This window comes from Gracilinanus agilis, chromosome 1 (genome assembly GCF_016433145.1).
Source record: "Gracilinanus agilis isolate LMUSP501 chromosome 1, AgileGrace, whole genome shotgun sequence".
In the NCBI taxonomy this organism is placed as follows: Eukaryota; Metazoa; Chordata; class Mammalia; order Didelphimorphia; family Didelphidae; genus Gracilinanus; species Gracilinanus agilis.
Window position 1 is genome coordinate 421,748,777 of NC_058130.1, and position 19,744 is coordinate 421,768,520.

Consider the following 19,744-nt stretch of genomic DNA (forward strand, 5'->3'; position numbering starts at 1 on the left):
TTCTTATGTTGGATATTTGCTTTTTTTCCCCTCATTAATAGCTAATGGTTGTATATAATGAGGAAGGAGAGCGTAATGACAATAAAAATTTTTTTCTCCTCATCCTAACCTCTTGTCTCGAAATGGCATCTGTAACATCGCTTATCTTCACAAGTCCAACCCTTTGTATTGTTTGGAGCCCTGATTTCTTGAAATTACTTAACCTTCCTGAGAGAAGATCTGATCTTGTTTCTCCACATGGATTTAGTTGTGGCCATTTAACCTAATAATGATTAAGAAATAGGAAGAGTTCATACAGCACAAATCCCAGACCAAGCAAGATTATATATACATTATATAATGAACTTGCATTAAGATGCCAAGTAGAATAAAAAAAATGAGCACCAATAATTCATAGTGGTTATGTTGCAATATTGAGGCATTGTGGAATAATGGAAAGATTGCTAGATTTGAGGTCAGAGAATATTTGCATCTGCTACTTAATACCTATAGGACCTTGAGTAAATCACAGCCTTTTTTAGTTTCTTTCCTATAAAATTAGATATTTGGACTTCTAGCTCTGCATCTATGATCTGTGTCGAAGGAAATGACTTAATGAAAGATAATATATCTGTCATTTTAATTTTTTAAATTGTGAACTTGTAACATATCAAAGAAAATGGATTATTAAACAATCGTATAATCCATAATAGGCAAAGACCAAAGCAATACTGAGCGGTGAATACTACTCTCAAACTAAGCATTTCTATAACACTAGGTACTTAGGACTTTATTGAAGAATGAAATTAGGTTCATTCAATGTTAACAGAATGACAGTCCAGGAAGATGATAACACTTAATTATTTTCATCTGTTTTCTCATATCATAGATGATTGCTATAAAAAAGTTTATCATGATAGTCCATGACTTCACTTTAACTTTGAAGAAATTAGTATTGAAGACTAATAAAGACTTTTGAGACTTCATGAACATGTGATTTGAATTTCCATAATAGATTTGCTTGATTGTTTGCATAGACCCAATATGTAGAATACTGTGAAAATAAGTTTTTGAAGGTGATGTCATCAAGAAGTATGGAAGTGATCTTTAATAAATACTATTTTAACAACCACAGCATCAACCCAGTTGACAAGATCCTGAACAGTCTCATTTGATCAACTAATGTACAGAACAACTAGCCACATACTACTGTAATTATCATAAGGCCACAGATAGTAATGCAGTAAAGTGGATATATAGTCTTTTAATATGAAAATAACATAGGCAGGGTTCATGGAAAATAGCTTGCATCTGAAAAGGACAGTTTTCATCATATAGATGTGATAAAGACTTATTCTATTGTATTGAGGTCTTCAAGGGCAGTGAGGTGACACAATTGATAGAGGACTAGACTTGCAATCAGGAAGATTCATCTTTATGAGTTCAAATCCTCCCTCAGGCATTTATTAGCTATGTGACACTGAGCAAGTTATTTAATTCTTTTCACCTCAGTTTCCTGATTTGTAAAATGAGCTGGAGAAAGAAACGCTAAACCACTCTAGTATCTTTGCCAAGAAAACCCCAAATTAGGGTCATGAAGAGTCAGACATAGTTGAAACAACTCAATAACGATAATGACATTTAGGTCTTCAGGCATGACCTTACCCAAAATAGATAGGGCAGAATTGTCAGTGGTATCAGTTGTGTGATGTTCAGTAAATTTCTCTAAATCTCAGTTACCTAATTTGAACAATGAAAGAATTAAGCTTGAATAATATCTTAAAATTGTTCCATATCTAAATTCAGTTGTAAAAGTCAGGGCAGCCACATAAATATGCAGCTTAAGAAATGATTTAAGAGTATTTAAATAATGACATTTGACAACAGTTTTGCAAATTTCAATTAAAACATGTTCTTAAAGGCCTTAAAAATTAACCAGAAACATTGAGTACTTGTATAGACAGTGGTAGAAAAAAGCATAAATCAAAAAGTCAGAGTCTGAAGGTTTTAGTTTTAATACTAACCTTCCCACCTCCTAGCTTTATGACTCCGAATAGAGAAGAGAACCCTAGACTGTGCTAGAAATGGCTTTGAAAGTCACCTGCTCCAAATCCCTCTTTTGAAGATAACAAAGTTAATTCAGGGTCAAGTGGGAGTGAAATTAACCCCATTTGAGCTTTATTTGTTTATTTAAACTTTAACTTATGACCTGGAAGGATGGTGAATTCCTCTGCACTTGAAGTAATGTAAATGCCATCTAGAATGTTGGAGAAGAGATTCTTGGTCAGATTTGGGTTGGACACAGTGGCGTGTAGGGCCCTTTTCAATTATGACATGATACATAATATTTGGAAATACTTGCTCACTCCTGGGCTAATAGAATATGTAAATCCTTCAAAAATGAAAAAGTTCTATATAAGCCATGGTCATGTTAATAATACAATAGTAAGGCACAGGCAGCTGTGACCTTTGAGCCAGGAAGACTTGCATTCAGGTCTTGCCTCTGACTTGTACTGTCTAACCCTGGGCAAGCCTCTTAATCCCTGCACTAGATAGTCTCCAAATCTCTATGTTTCAGAGAAAATGACTGATGGTAGGAGAGAGGGTTCCCTTATCCAGAAGTCACTTATAAGAAATTGTAGGTTTAATAAAGTGATCCCTGCCTTCACCAAATTTACAGCCTTATTTGGAAAGACATCACTAGCATGAAATAACGAATTTTTTATTGCACTTTGTCTAATAGGAGCTCGGAGTAGGAAGAATCATTGGGGTTTAGGTATGCAGTGAAAGCTTCATAATGGTGATGTGCTTTTTGGAGTACTGCTAGAATTTGGAGAGATGGTAAAAACTAGGGGCAGTGAACTTTCCAAGTGAGCAAAGACACAATTGAAATTAAGTTAGGCTTATTTCAAGACTGAAATTCAAGTTTGGGTTCTAGTCCTTTGGGGCTTTTTGCAATTTACTTAACCTTTTACCCTCAAATTTTCCAATCTGTAAAATAGAGGTACTTGGAATACTCCCTTAGATCTCTTTAATGCCCATATTTAAATAACTTTGGAAGTTAACAGGAAAACTGAAATGTCATCAAATCAAAAGGGCATGAGGGGGCTTCAAGAGGGAATTGGTACTCAACTATGATATGCCACAGAAAAGTCAAAAGTGAAGACCAGAAAAGTCCCCCTCCCTTTTTTTTGGCAAGGGACCATTGTTGATTTTCAGAAGACTGACTAGTAGAGAGAGTAACTGTCTAGTGGTTTAAGAAGATAATAGATGAAAGCTGGACAATGTAATTTACCTAGGAAAATCAATTAGGAGATTGGACAGTAAATAGACTATATGACATCTGATGTTAAAACTTTGTTTAATTGAGGAGAGAGTTGAGTAGAAGAAAGGAGCCTAAGAAAGAGACTGAAGATTCTTGGGCAAACAGTTTTGAGAACAGAATCACAGAGAAAGCATTCTTCCTGTTCTTATTGCCTCCACTCTAATTCATACATATCACTACCATTCACTTGGACTCTTATGATCTTTTTAGCAGATTTTGCACCTTCTAATCTAGGAGTTCTTAACCTGGGGTCCATGAACTTTTAAAAATTACTTTGATAACTTTTAGTATTAATATTTCTTTTGCAGCCATATATATTTTATGCATAAAACAATCTGAAAAGAGATTTTTATGTTCAACAACCTGCCAAAGCTGTCCACTATTAAAAAAAAAATTTAAGCACCCTTCTTTCCTTTCCATTCCACATTTCACATTCTTGGTTTATTCTTCTAGTGCTCACATTGGATGACATTGGTCCCTTAAAAACAGTTTATATGACATTCTTTTGCCCCCACCCAAAGTCCAAAGTTCTAAGCTGAATTAAAGACACTCCATAATAGAAGATAATCTTGCTTTTCTAGCCTTATATTACTTCTCTCCAGACATTTTTGATACAGATGAGCTGCACTTCTCTGATCTTCTCAATTGGAAATGATCCCCCCCCTCCTGGGTAATTGTGTAATATTTTCTTTATACCTCTTGTGTACTTACTATATTTAATTTAGTGTTTTTAGTTATGTATGTATTCTCCCCAACTAAATTGTAAACCACATGTAAGGAGGGACATTTTCTGATTTAAACTTTGTATTTCCCCCAACCTAGTTATGCTCTGGATAAATTATACTTTGAACTATTGAGGCTCAGAAATTAGGAGATACAGGGGTTAGCTAAGAGGAGAGGGAAAAATGAGAGAAAGATCAGTATAATCATAGATATTCAAGCTGGAAGGGACATTAGAGGTAATCTAGCTTTAACTTGTTATTTCATTTCAAGTACCTAAGCGTTTATCCAGTGCTTGCAATATACTAGGCAAAAATTCTTGCTGTCAAGGAGTTCGGAGTGAGAAAACATGCGAACAACTGCACAAGGAAGACGTATATAGAATGAACTGGAGATAATCTTAGAGAAAAGGTGCGGGCATTAAGGAGGATTAGGACAGAAGGCCCATATCAGTTGTAGAACCCAAAATTACACGATGTACTTTCAGAATGAGTTATTTTGCATTTACTTTGAATTAGCATTCCTAGTTAGCAATCTTTAAATTATTACTTCTTTTCCAATTATGGCATAGTTTGTTAATTCATTTGCTAATGAAAAATTAGCACTCATTTTATTAATTTTTAAAAGCAAATTCTCTATAAATTTCCTCACTCTTTGATTATAATTTTTTGCACATTTATCAAAGGAGAAATTATGTAGGATAGTGGAATTAGGACTTTGAATTGAAGCAGTCAGGTGGCTAAAAGCTATTAGGAAATGTAGTACATGGAGCATTGAATCTAGAATGATGAAGACCTTATCAGTCATGTAGTTTTGGGCAAATCACAATTCTGTGCTTCATTTTTCTTATCTATAAGGTGGGGATGATAATAGCACCTGTCTTCAAGGGTTTTTGTAAGTGTCAAATGAGATAACATGTAAAGCATTTTGCAAACTTCAAAGCCAAATGCTATTATGGCTAGCAGTATTTTTGGCTCTCCCACTACCTTGATCTTGAGTAAATGCATAAATTCTCTGCACCTATTCATTCTTACAAGAAGTAAGGTTAATTCCTCTTATTTGACAGCCATTGGCTGTCAAGTTTTATGGCATTCTATCTTGTTGGTCTTGCTAGGGTCAGATTTAATTTTAGGTCTAGGATTTCAAGGAACAGAGATAATACCTCACCCGTAGCTATCCTAACTACAGAGTTTCATGACTGTGAACATTTAATGGACATTGACACAGGAAGATTACTACCACGTCAATTCCAGCCCTGGTTTGGGGAAATGAAACCACAGCCAGAATTGTGACTAGGACATCAGACTTTTCAGATGTAGTCTAATCACTAGATTGCAGATGTTGGAGGATATATGGATTTATATAGAAGAAGACAAAGGAACCAGAAGTCATTTATAAATGTATCCATCTAGTAGAAGGAAACCCTAGGTACCTTCAAATAAACTTCCCATGGATAGATAAGGCTAAATAGGAGTTAAATTAATATATTTCCTTCCAACCTCTTTCTTTTAACTATCTACATCAGTGATTCCCAAAGTGGGCACTACCGCCCCCGGTTGGGTGCTGCAGCGATCCAGGGAAGCGGTGATGGCCACAGGTGAATTTATCTTTCCTATTAATTGCTATTAAAATGAAAAAATTAATTTCCATGGGGCTAAGTAATATTTTTTCTGGAAAGGGGGCAGTAGGCCAAAAAAGTTTGGGAACCATTGATCTACATGAAACATTTTATTTTGTAGTATTGAATAAGATGTATCACCCATTCTTTTTTTTTTTTTTTTTTTAACCCATAACCTTCCGTCTTAGAATCAATACCGGGTATTGGTTCTAAGGCAGAAGAGTGGTAAGGGGTAGGCAATAGGGGTTAAGTGACTTGCCCAGAGTCATACAACTAGGAAGTGTCTGAGGTCAAATTTGAACCCAGGACCTCCCTTCTCTGGTTCTGACTCTCAATCCACTGAGCCACTCAGCTGCCCCTGTATCACCCATTCTTAATATAAAAAGTAGTTGCATTAGATACTTGATCCAAAACATAAGAGCACTAGTTATTTTTACATATATGTGGTTCTCGGGTTTTTTGTTTTGTTTTTTTTTAACTGTGACTGCAGCCTACTGTAGAAAAAAAAGAATATCAACTCTTTCATATTTTAGCATGGAATTTGATGTAATACCTATTTTGGATTATAACTAAGAGTATTTAGTTTTCAGTAGAACTTTATAACATAGTCTCAGGAGGAAGTGAAACATAGTAGATAGAAAACTGACCTCATACTGAGGAGGACCTACCTGGGCTCTAGTGTAGCCTTTGATATAAAGTGGTTCCTTGTTCCAAGCTGTCATTGAACCTCTCATTGTCTTTCGACAACTCTTAAGTTGTTGGAAGTTGCAAGGAATATGCAGATCTCCATTGTCAGAAGTTCTTCACCTGAGCTCCCTATGTTCTTTGGTAAATTAGGTCTAGTTTAAAAAAAAGTTTTAAGCTGTAATGTAATTCCATTGAAGGGACTTTGAGAAGAATGTGGGGATTAGCTATGCAGGAAAGGAATTTTATTTTATTTTTTATTTTTTTAGGCAATAGGGGTCAAGTGACTTGCCCCAGGGTCACATAGCTGGGAAGTGTCTGAGGCCAGATATGAACCTAGGACCTCCCATCTCTAGGCCCAGCTCTCAATCCACTGCCCAGCTGCCCCCCAGGAAAGGAATTTTATAATTTATTTATTTATTTATTTTAGACCCTTGTTTTTCGGTGTATTGTCTCATAGGTGGAAGAGTGGTAAGGGTGGGCACTGGGGGTCAAGTGACCTGCCCAGGGTCACACAGCTGGGAAGTGGCTGAGGCCGGGTTTGAACCTAGGACCTCCCGTCTCTAGGCCTGACTCTCACTCCACTGAGCTACCCAGCTGCCCCCCAGGAAAGGAATTTTAATAAGTTCCTGTACACACATTTTCTTGATTAAACAACCAGTTATCAGATATTTGTATTCCTGTGATGAAGCTAGTATTAAACTATGAGAAATAAGGCAAGGACAAATATATATGAAAGAGTGTATATGTGTGTGTCTTCCTTAAGGAATTTATAAGCTAATTGGAGAAATACATATGCATTTGAAAAATTAGATAAATAAAAATACAAGGTAACAATAGCCAATGTCACAAAGCAACTTTAGTTAATAAATGCTATGAGTTTAGAGAAGATATTCTTACCCTAAAATGTTAGAACTTCTTCATGAAGTTCAAATTTGAACTAGTCTATGTAATGTAGATAAGATTTGCACACTTAGGACATGGCTCTGGCATTAAACAATTAGGCATTTTAGTAATACTCTCTTTTCTATTTTTATTTCCCTGCTACCTTTCTTGTCCTGATAATTCTCATAAGTAACTCCTACCATGATCTTCCTCTGCTACTCCTAAGTACCCAGATGCTCCTAGAAGAAATCGCAAGATTACTTTGTCAATCAAATAAATTGTTTAGTCTCTGTTGGACCCTTATTTCTATACAAAATTAATTTTAATTGTTCTATTTACAGTATCACATTCTATACAAAGGCTGTTACAAATCTACCCTTTCTTTTTTTTCTAAACCCTCGCCTTCCATCTTAGAATCAATACTATGTATTAGTTCCAAGGCAAAAGAGCAGTAAAGGCTAGGCAGTGGTAATTAAGTGGCTTGCCAAGGGTCACACAGCTAGGAGATGTCTGAGACCAAGTTTGAACCCAGTCTCTAGGCCTGGCTCAATCCCCTGAGCCACCTGGGTGCCCACTCATCCTTCATTTTTGAAGAGGATCAATGATATCATGGGATGATGTCTTGACTTTTGCAGAATTGGATTTTAGTGAGGCTCTTACTATGAGTGGGACCAAGCCATCCACTATGATGATATATTTATATGGTGATATCCTTGATATGATTTCTGCTCAGTAACTGTTTCTTAAATGTTACAACCAACTTATACCTATGACTTGCTTTTCCCTTTCCCTTTGAGTGATCTCCAATTTCTTCATAGACATTAGAGTCTGATAAGCCATGTGATATCACTGGAGGAAGTTACATTTTATTTTATTTTATTTATTTTAATTTTAAATTTTATTTTTTAGAAAAATTTTCCATGTTTCCATGATTAATGCTCTTACTTTCCCCTTCAGACCCCTCAAAGTCCCCCCCCCCCATAGCCGATGTGTATTTCCACTGGTTTTAACATGTGTCATCAATCAAGATCTATTTCCATTTTGTTGATAGTTGCATTGGTGTGATCATTTTGAGTCTACATCCTCAATCATGTCTGTATCAACCCATATGTTCAAACAGTTGTTTTTCTTCTGTGTTTCCATTCCTGTAGTTCTTCCTCTGAATGTGGGTAGCATTCTTTACGATAAGTCCCTCAGAATTGTCCTGGATCGCTACGTTGCTGCTAGTACAGAAGACCATTACATTCTGTTTTACCACAGTGTATCAGTCTCTGTGTATAATGTTCTCCTGGTTCTGCTCCTTTCACTCTTCATCAATTCCTGGAGGTCATTCCAGTTCACATGGAATTCCTCCAGTTCATTATTCCTTTGAGCACAGTAGTATTCCATCACCAGCATATACCACAATTTGTTCAGCCATTCCCCAATTGAAGGGCATACCCTTGTTTTCCAGTTTTTTGCCACCAAAAAGAGCGTAGCTATAAATATTTTTGTACAAGTCTTTCCCCCTATGATCTCTTTGGGGTAAGGAAGTTACATTTTAAAAAAAAGCAATATTTAAAATAATTTCAAAAATATTTTCCAAATTAAATAATTATCTTTAACATTTGTCTTAAAAATTGAGTTGAAAATTCTTTCCCTTCCCCTCTTCACTTCTCCCTTCTCAAAGCAGCAAGTGATTTTATATAGGTTATTCATGTGTAAATCATGCAAAACATTTCCATATTAATCATGCTGTGAAAGAAAACAATCCAAAAAAATACCATAAGAAAATTAAAGTGAAAATAGTTTGTTTTGATCCGCATTTAGATTCCATTAAGCCTTTCTCTGGAGGCAGATAGCATTATTCATCATGAGTCTTTGGAATTGTTTTGGATCATTATATTGCTGAGAATAGCTAAGTCATTCACATCAGATCATTATAAAATATTGCTGTTACTATGTACAATGTTCTAGTTCTGCTCACTTTATATTGGTTCATGCAAGTCCTGGGCTTTCTGTAAGCATTCTGCTCATCATTTCTCATAGCACAATAGTATCTCAATACAGTCATATACCACATTTTGTTCATACATTCCCCAATTGATGGAGATCTCCATTTCCAATTCTTTGCTGCCATGAAAAGAACTGCTGTATTTTTGTACAAATAGGTTCTTTTCCTTTTTTTTTTTTTTTTTTTTTTTTTTTTTAATGTCTGGAATAAAGATTTAGTAATGGTTTCACTGGGTCAAAGGACCTACAAAGATTTAAAGTCCTTTGGGCATAATTTCATATTCCTTTCCAGAATGGTTGGATTGGTTGAGAACTTTACCAGCTATGTATTAGTGTCCCAACTTTACCCACAATCCCCCCAACATTTATCATTTTTTTATCATGTTAGCTGATCTGATAGGTATAAGGTGGCATCTTAATGAATTTTAATTTACATTTCTCTAATCAATAGTGATTGTTTTTTCATATGACTATTGATAGCTTTGATTTCTTCATTTGAAGTGCTTATTTATATCTTTTGACCACTTATCAATTGGGAAATTATTTGTATTCTTATAAACTCAATTCTGTTCTCTTTATATTTGGGAAATGAGGTCTTTATCAGCAATACTTTCTATAAATGCATGCCCCGGTTTTCTGCTTCCCTTCTGATCTTGGTTGCATTGGTTTTGTTTGTGCAAAAACCTTTATATTTATATAATCAAGAGTGTCTATATTACATCCTATAATGCTCTTTCCTCTTTGGTCATAAATTCTTACCTTATCCATAGATCTGACAGGTAAACTATTTCATGATCCTCTAATTTGATCATGGAATCACCCTTAATTTTTTTTTAAACCCTTAACTTCTGTGTATTGGCTCCTAGGTGGAAGAGTGGTAAGGGTAGGCAATGGGGGTCAAGTGACTTGCCCAGGGTCACACAGCTGGGAAGTATCTGAGGCCAGATTTGAACCTAGGACCTCCCATCTCTAGGCCTGACTCTCAATCCACTGAGCTACCCAGCTGCCCCCCACCCTTAACTTTTAAATCATGTACTTATTTTGATTTTATTTTGCTATGTTGTGAGACATTGGTCTATACCTAGTTTCTGTCAAATTGTTTTTCAAAACTTTTCTCAGCAGTTTTTTCAAATTGTGAGTTCTTACTCCAAAAGCTTAGATGTTTGGGTTTATCAAATTTTAGATTATTAGGTTCATTTACTAGGATATATTGTGTAATTTATATATTCCACTTATCTCCTACTCTGTTTCTCAGCCAGTACCAGATTGTTTTGATGAATACCAATCTGTAATACAGTTTGAGATCCAGTACTCCTAGACCACCTTCCTTCATATTTTCTTTTTCATTGATTCCCTAGATATTCTTGATCTTTTGTTCTTCTAGATGTATTTTATTACTATTTTTTCTAGCTCTTTGAAATAATTTTTGAGCAGTTTGTTATGGCAATAAATAAGTGAATTAAGTTAATTAAAATTGTCATTTTTGTTACATTGTCTTGGCCTATTCATGAGCAATTAATGTTTTTCCAGTTGTTTAAATCTGAGTTTATCTGGGTGAAAAGTTTTGTAATTGTGTTTCATATAGGTCCTGAATTTGTCTTGACAAGTAGACACCCAGGGATTTTGTGTTGGCTATAGTTATTTTAAATGGAATTTTTCTTTCTATCTTTGCTGCTAGACTTGTTGGTAATATATAGAAATGCCAATGATTTATGTTGATTTATTTTATATCCTGCAACTTTGCTAAAGTTATTTCATTTTTTTATTGATTCTCTAGGATTCTCTAAGTATATCATCATATCATTTTCAAAGAGTTATAACTTTGTTTCTTCATTGCCTACTTGAATTTCTTCAACTTTTTTTCTTCTCTTATTGCTATTGCTAGCATTTCTAGAACAATATTGATGATAGTGGTGATAATGGGCATCCTTGCTTTGGAAAAGCTTCTAGCTTATCTCCATTACAGATAATGCAAGCTGATGGTTTTAGATAGATACTACTTATAATTTTAAGGAAAACTCCATTTATTTCTATGCTTTCTGGTGTTTTTAATAGGAATTGGTGTTGGATTTTGCCAAAATCCTTTTTTCATCTGTTGAGATAATCATACAATTTCTTTTGGTTTTGTTATTGACACAGTCCAGTATTGTGTAGTTTTTCTAATATTGAACTAACCTTGCATTCCTGATATAGATCCTACCTGGTTTTGGTATATGATCTCTGATACTTTGCTACAATGTCCTTGCTATTTAAAAATTTTTTTGCATCAATATTCATTAGGGAAAGTGGTTTATAGTTTTTTCCCTCTTGTTTTGTCTTTTTGGTTTAAGTATCAGCACCATGTTGCTGTCATAAAAGGAATTTGGTAGGATTATTTCTTTTCTGATTTTTCTGAATCATTTATGTAGTGTCAGAATTAATTGTTTTAATAACGTTTTGTAAAATTCACCTGTGAATCCCTTTGGCCCTGGGGATTTTTTCTTAAGGAGTTCTTCGATGGCTGTTGAATTTCTTTTTTCTGAGATCAGATTATTTAAGTATTCTATCTCCTCTTTTGTTAATCTGGACATTTAATATTTTTGTAAATGCTCATCCATTTCTCTTAGATTTTTAGATTGATTGGCATATAATTGGGCAAAATACCTTCTAATAATTTTCTCTTCATTGGTGGTGAGTTCACCCTTTTCATTTTTAATGCTGGTAATTTGGTTTTCTTTCTAAAAATCAAATTAACCAATAGTTTACTTATTAATTGCCTCCCGCTCCACCCCCATAAAATCGGCTTACTTATTAAAGTTCAATGGTTTTCTTACTTTCAGTTTTATTAATCACTCCTTTTATTTTCATGATTTCCAATTTGGTGTTTTAATTGGAGATTTAAAATTGGCTTTTTTCTTTTTTTTTTTAAGTTGCATACCTGTTTTATTGATCTTCTTTTTATTTTATTAATGTATAAGCACTTAGAGATAATAAAATTTACCCTTTGAACTTTGGCTATATCTTATAAGTTAATGTTGTCTCATTGTCATACTCCTTAATGAAATTTTCAATTATTTCTATGATTTGTTCTTTGACCTACCCTTTTTTTAGGATTAGATTATTTAGTTTCCAATTAAATTTTATTTATCTTTCTATGGCCATACATATTGAATGTAGTTTTTATTGCATGATCTGAAAAGAATGCATTTAATGTTTCTTTTTTTCTGCATTTGATTTTGAGGTTTTAATTTCCTAATACATAGTCACTTGTTGAGTAGGTGCCATGTACTACTAAGAGGAAAATATATTCCTTTATATTCCCTTTTAATTTTCTTCAGAGATCTATCATAGTTAACTTTTAGACTATTCTATTCACCTCTTTAACTTCTTGTTTATTTTTTGGTTAGATTTATCTTGTCCTAAGAGGGGAAAATTTAGGTTCTCCACTTGTTTGGTTTTACTATTTCTTCTTATAACTCATTTAATTTCTCCTTTAAGAATTTGAATGCTATGCCATTTGGTGTATATATATTTTATATTGATACTTCTTCATTGCCTATGGTACCTTTTATCAAGTTGTAGTTTCCTTCAATGTTTCTTTTAATTAGTTTTCATTTTGCTTTTCCTTTGTCTGCATCATGATTGCTTCTCCTACTTTTTTTACTTCAGCTGAAGCATAACAGAGTGTGTCTTCCTCCTTGAAAAGTGTTTCTTGTAAATAATATCTTGTAGGATTCTGTTTTTTAATCTACTCCACTGTACACTTTGTTTTATACGTGAATTTGTCCAATACACATTTAGTTATGATTACTAAGTGTATTTCTCTCTATCCTATTTTCTCCCTATTTTTCTCTCCCTCTTTCTCTCTATCTCTGTCTCCCTACATTCCCACCCCCCACCTTGTATCTATTTTCTGGGTTAGTTGTTTTTCTAGTGAGATAGTTCACATTTTTTTTCTATTTTTTCATTTATTTTTTTTTTATAACTCTTACCTTCTCTCTTAGAATTCGTACTAAGTATCAGTTCCAAGAAGAGTATTACCCCAGAAGAGTGGTAAGGACTAGGCTATTGGGGTTAAGTAACTTGCCCAGAGTCACACAGCTAGGGATTATTTTAGATCAAATTTGAACCTGGGATTTTCCATTCGCAGGTCTGGTTCTCTATCCATTGAGCCATTTAACTTCCCCTATTTTTGATTCCTAGCTTCCCCTATTTTTATTGTTTCTTGATATCTTATGGAGTCATTAGCGTCACTTGCCCAATTTTAATTTTTAGGGAATTATTCTCTTCATTAGCTTATGTATTTCCTTTTCCATTTGGCCAATTCTGTTTTTTTTTTAACAAGTTGTTATTCTTTAGTGAATTTTTGTGCCTCCCTTTCCATTTGCCCATTCTGTTTTTTAGGGATTTCTTTTTGGTGATTTCTTTTGGTATATCTTTTCCCATTTTTTTTGTCCTTAACCAAGCTATTGACTTTTCATGATTTTTTTGCATCACTCTCATTTCTTTCCCCAGTTTTTCTTCTGCTTCTCTTATTTATTTATTTATTTATTTATTTATTCATTCATTCACTTATTCATTTATTTATTCATTTACTTGCTTATTTATTTATTTATTTTTTGGTTTTAAGCCCTTAACTTCTGTGTATTGACTTATAGGTGGAAGAGTGGTAATGGTAGGCAATGGGGGTCAAGTGACTTGTCCAGGGTCACACAGCTGGGAAGTGTATGAGGCCAGATTTGAACCTAGGACCTCTCATCTCTAGGCCTGGCTCTCAATCCACTGAGCTACCCAGCTGCCCCCTTCTTATTTGGTTTTTAAAATCCTTTTTGAGCTCCTCTTTCTGGCCTTGTCACAATTTCACATTTTTCATTAGTGTATTATGTGTATCCATTTATTGTTGTCCTATTCTGGGTTTGTATTTTGATCTTCCTTGTCATCATAGAAACTTTCTGTAGTCTGTTTTTTCTTTGTCTTTTGCTCATTTTTCCAGGTCTCTCCCCAGGTTGAGAGAGCACTGTCCCAAGTTTCTTGTGTTATCCTGTTCCAGTATATGTGGGCAGCCTGGCTGCCTTGAGTTACTGCATATCTGGGCAAGGGTGGCCTTGCTGCCTGTCCAGGTTGAGCTGGGTGTGGGGACATATTGGTTTGTTTGTCTGTGGGATTACATCTGGAACATGTGTCTGCTCACCTGTGGGGCTGTGCCAGTTGTGGAAGCTATGTAGGCCTGGCTTTCTGTGGGTTTATATTGGTCAGGGAGATCTCAGTTGCCTGGCTGCTTGTGGGTCTGCACCAGGTACAAGGCTTGGAAAGGGCTTTACTGCTTGGTGAGGTTCTGTTAGGTATAGGGGCTGTGTGGACTTGACTTCTTGGCTAGGTAAAAGTTGCCTGGCTACAGAACATAGGAGCTTGTGGAAGCTTTGCTTTTGGCTTGCTGTGGTGAGGTCTGTTACCAACTTGCCAGGATGTTGCCTGAACTTGATTGTATTGTCCACTAGTGAGATGGACCTTTCCTGCTAAGCTTCTATTTTGTCTTTGGATAGATAATTGTTTCATATTGTCTTCTTGTTATTTCTGCCACTGGTGACTGTGAGAATCTTGCTGGCAGCTTGCTTGGATAAGGTTTGATCATGGCTTATGGGGATGCTGCTATTGGATGACATTCCCCTCTTATTCAAATGAGACAAATATTTGCTTCTGAGCTTCTATATTGTCTTTGGCTGGAGAATTTTTTGTTGTTGGTGGTGGTGGTAGTGGTTCTGCTCCTCCAGAATTTTTCAGGAGTTTTTTTTTTTTCTACTTTTTTATTGTCAAGCAAAACACATGTCCATATTGGTCATTGTTGTAAGAGCATACCCATCATTACCAAAACTCCAAAATAAAACCAAAAATATACTGATGTGAAAGATGACTCCAATAGTTCTTTTCCTGGAAGTGGATAGCATTCCTTGTCATAAGTCTTTCAGAATTATCCCAATCATTGCATTGTTGAAAGTAGCCAAGTTTTTACAAATAATCATCATACACTATTGCTGTTATTGTGTACAAGGTTCTCCCAGTTCTGTTTATTTTGCCCTATTAGTCCCCACAGATCTTTCCAGCTTTTTCTGAAATCATCTTGCTTATCATTCATTATGGTACAATAGTATTCCATTACCAACATTACCACCATTTGTTCAGCCATTCCCCAATTGACGGACATCCCCTCAATTTCTAATTCTTTGCCACCACAAAAAGAGCAGCTCTAAATATTTTTGTACAAATGGGTCCTTTCCCCTTTTTTATTATCTATTTAGGATACAGATCTAGTAGTGGAATTATTGGATCAAAGGGTATGCATTTTCTTTAAAGTCCTTTGGGCATAACTCCAAATTGCCCTCCACAATGGTTAGATCAGTTCACAACTCCATCAACAGTGTATTACTGTCTCAATTTTGCCAGATCCCCTTCAACATTTATCATTTTTGAGGAGTTCTTAATAGTTGTTTGAAGGTGAATTTGGGAGATCTCCACCAATTCCTTTCTTAATCTGCCAGGTTTGAACTATACATCTTGAAATATTATTTTAAATTTGTTCAAAAGGGAATTTGAAAGAGCTCGGGCAAGTTCCTGCCTTTGCTTTGCCTGTGCCTCCCTGAGAAATTTTCATGTTAATAGATGTACTTTTTTTTTCATATGGTAGCTTAGAGTCATCAAAAGGCTTTGCAGTTTCCCTAAAGCAATCTAGCCTTCTTTTCTCCTCTAATTCAATTATGGACCCAGTTCATTATCTATTTACTCTTGGGAAATTAAAGGAGAAGCCTTGAAAGGATCATGCTTTTGTAAGAGAAGTGTATATTCTTTGTTAGTTGTGATCATTTTTACTTTCAGCTGTTTAAATATAGTTTACTGATATTGTTTGCTATTCTAGTGTTTTGTTAGTAATTTTCTTTGGGCTGATTGAGTGTCTGATACATGTCTTTGATTTAAGCTTTATTAGGATCATGATCCCAGATACTGACTTAACTGTCCTTCAATGTGATCTTTGAATCTTAATATTCCTTTTAAGTTTAGTGGATTATATTTTTCCCTCTCTTTGGAGAACTTGTCTTACATTGTATGTCAGGATTAGGAGTTTAGAACCTTCTGTAATCCTAAATTATACTAGTGGAAGATATTGGCAATTCCCAACTTTTAAAAAATAAGTTCATGAGTTCATTTTGTAATTCAGTTCTTTAAGATTCATAATACACTTATAGATTAATGAAGAAATTATTATAAATATTTGTGGCTCCTGGATTTCCTTGTATGAATAAATCTTTGTGATATGGTCCTACCCTATTTATTCAATTCTTTTAAAATAAGTCATATCCTTCTAGAACCATCTTCCAGTCATGGGACTTATCTCAGTGATAACTTATAAAATCAAATTTGTCTCCTTGCATTAGAATCTCTATTTGACCTTGTTTGTTTTCTATACTTTTTTTTTATTTGTACCTAGACATCAGGGCCATGAATTCTATTTTTTGTCTTGTTTTTACTGTTTTTCCTCCATTGTGGCTATCCTATGTTATCTAGCTTGATAAATGTACTAATCTGTAGATGACACATCCAAAAGTTTTTATAAAGTTACTCTCTGATTCATTTATCTTTCTCTTCCCCAAATTCCACAGCAAAGATCTCCCCATCAATCACGAGCACTCTAGCCCCCTTACTTCCCCTTTAAGCTCAGATCTTGTTTCTTAATTCATTTAGAGGTTTGGGATGACTCACTGGGTGACTTAGACCCAAGTCTATCTTTTTTTACTGCCTAGAGTGAAGCCAGAATTCTCAGGATCCAGTCCTACCTTTCATGGGTTCTACAAGATCTAGGGATTTTTCTTTAAGAAGCTAGGGTAGGATTAAATGAGGTGCATACTCAACCTGTCCAGTTGACTCATTTCCAAGATACTAACTAAATTACTTCATAGATTGGTTGTGAGGTAAGGGTCATTCAAATAATGTGAACATCTATTGTGTATGCCAGCATAGTTTGTTGTTTAAGGACTATAGTCATCTGCTAACAGCTTTAAAAATGAGAGGAAAACACACTTTAACCTGATAAATAAATGCTTTATCCATCTTTTCTATCTGATAAGGGCACCTATAAAATTTTAATTTCTAAAAGTACTCGGTAAGTTGAAGTCTTTATGTATTGATGTTAGATACATTAATAAATTATAATCCCCACCTCCTTCACATGATAGGAATGTTAGTACTGATTTAATTGCATCTACATTTATGTGGTTAATCATAGTTATAAAGCTCTGTTTTTCCTTATGGTCCTGACTGGCCGTATTGAGAAGCCAAATTGTATTATTGCTGTTGATTCATTCTGCAAGTTTCATAAGGTATATCACTTATATAGTATCTTGTATAAGATACCATAGCTAAGTTACTATTCTTAGTGTAACCTTAACAAATGCTAATACAAAGTTATTTCATTACAGGAATACAAGCGCAAGTTAGCCAGAGTATCCCAGGTTCGAAAAGAACTCAGGTCTCGAATCCAGAACCTGCCAGATTTGTCTCGGTTGCCCAATGTCACAGGCAGCCATGTGCATCTTCCATTTGCTGGAGACATCTACAGTGAGGATTGATGACAACTTTTTCCAGGGCCTCAGGACTTTGCAAGAGCTGAAGATAGGTTAAGTGGATAGTCTTGTAGTATTATTTTTGTACATTGTTGAGAAAATGACACTAACACAGATATCCCCAACAAAATACAAAAAAATTACAAAAAATATTTAAAATGTTGGGTTTTTTCCTATTTTATTGGCAAGTTAACATGACAATTTAAAAACTGACATCTATGTGTTAATATGTTCTCAAAGAAGTGATTATTTTAAAAAGATCCTTTTATATATTTTTTGATCCAAGGCCCTGTGAGAAACTGAAACCTCTCTATTTTTCTTTATGTAATTTTGAAGGTTCCTCTTTATGTTTCTTCATTAATATGTGAATGTAACTTCAATATCTAATCACTGTATAATATGTAATTTCTTCAGGAGAAGAACTAATCAGGAGGTTGGGACATTATTCTCATATATGATAGGGATTTGATGGTTAAAGAGGACTTAAAGTTGACAGATTAAGGTTAAGCTTAATCTAGTCTATCAACCAAAATGTCTCTTTGTCTGTATCTCTCAATGTTTTTGACTAAATACACGTGGAAATGGAAATTAATTTGAGAGTCAGATGAGGACATTCACATTCTAAGGGTAGTACTTAACCCAGCAAAGAGAGTAATTTTTCTGAATTTACTGAAAACTTATTTAATATTACAAGACTATGGAAACAAGTCAGAGTATCCCAGAATAGACTTCAATTATCACCCCAACTCACTGTGTCCCTGAACACATCAGCGTTGCATTTATAGTCAGTGGGACAATAGAAGAAAGCACCTAATTAGCTTATTGCCTATTTAAAAGCATAACCGTGTTTATCTTAATTCACCAACTCTCAATGTAGGAAAAACAAAGCATGTTTAATTGGGTACATGCATTGGATATGCCACCATTTATAATTATTTGAATAAACAAACTTTTGAAATGCTTTGTAGGAATTCATCAATTTAAAGTATTGACCCCTTGAGATATTCTTGATTCTGGCACTAGTTTCATGAGGTACAAATCTTTATCTCCTTTCTATGGAGAAAAATTTGTGTTTTATCTTAAGTATAGTTTATCTCATTAATGTGAAGCAATCTCTTAAATCAACTGGACTATAAAAATAGATTTTGTGTCTTTCCCGGCTATAAATCCTTAAAAAGCTTTAGTCTCATTTTTAGCTCCAATACCCAAACAATGCTAAGAAATAGGACACTGTAGATGAGTTGTAGTGTTCTGTGTAGTATACCTGGAACACTTTTAATGTCCCCTCAAAGTTTTTGAATAAAAAGCAATGCTACAGGGTAGATCTGGTATACTTTGCATATACCTAGAGTTACCTAAACAAATGTGGTTTTTCTTTCCTTTTATTCATAACACTGTGTGTTAAAGCTATTGGATCCCATGCTTTCTTTTAAAAGTGCATTTTTAGCAATGGGTTTGTACCAGGTAATAGCCATTTTAGTATAATTGTTCATGACATTGTCAATAAATGATGGAAATTTTTCATTTTGTGCATTGCTTTGCAGATTAGACATTTTCATTTCCGTTGTAAGTATATATAACCTAGCATAGACAATAAATTATCATCTCCTTTTACATCTTAGAAACCAAAAAGTTTCTGTAGTCTCAGTGTCTTCAGTGTAAATATTTCTTTTTCAGTATTAGTTAGTCATATTCATAGATAGCGTGCATGTATAATTGAAGGGGAATATTTATTTTCTAAGGTACAACTATGGAAAAATATCTTAATAGTGAGAAAACTTCATGAAGTGCATTTCTGTAAGATCTGTGAAGAAAGTTAGAATAATTCCATTTTTCATGCAGTAAATGTGTGACTGGAAATTATACTGGTATAATCTGAGCTTTTCCAAGCACATAAACATATATATAGGAAGCTCCTCATTAACAAATACCCTGTGTTCAAAAATTCCG

General features: G+C 34.5%; 1 protein-coding gene across 1 annotated transcript in view; it reads left to right on the plus strand.

Moving 5' to 3' along the window:
* RPRD1A (regulation of nuclear pre-mRNA domain containing 1A) overlaps nucleotides 1–18,142 on the plus strand; it is an 84,062-nt gene extending 65,920 nt beyond the window's left edge. The window contains exon 7 of the mRNA XM_044665014.1: nucleotides 17,651–18,142. Within this exon, the coding sequence (XP_044520949.1) occupies nucleotides 17,651–17,800 (150 nt within the window). The 3' untranslated portion in view covers nucleotides 17,801–18,142. The remainder of the gene's footprint in view (nucleotides 1–17,650) is intronic.
* The last annotated feature ends 1,602 nt before the right edge of the window (nucleotides 18,143–19,744 follow it).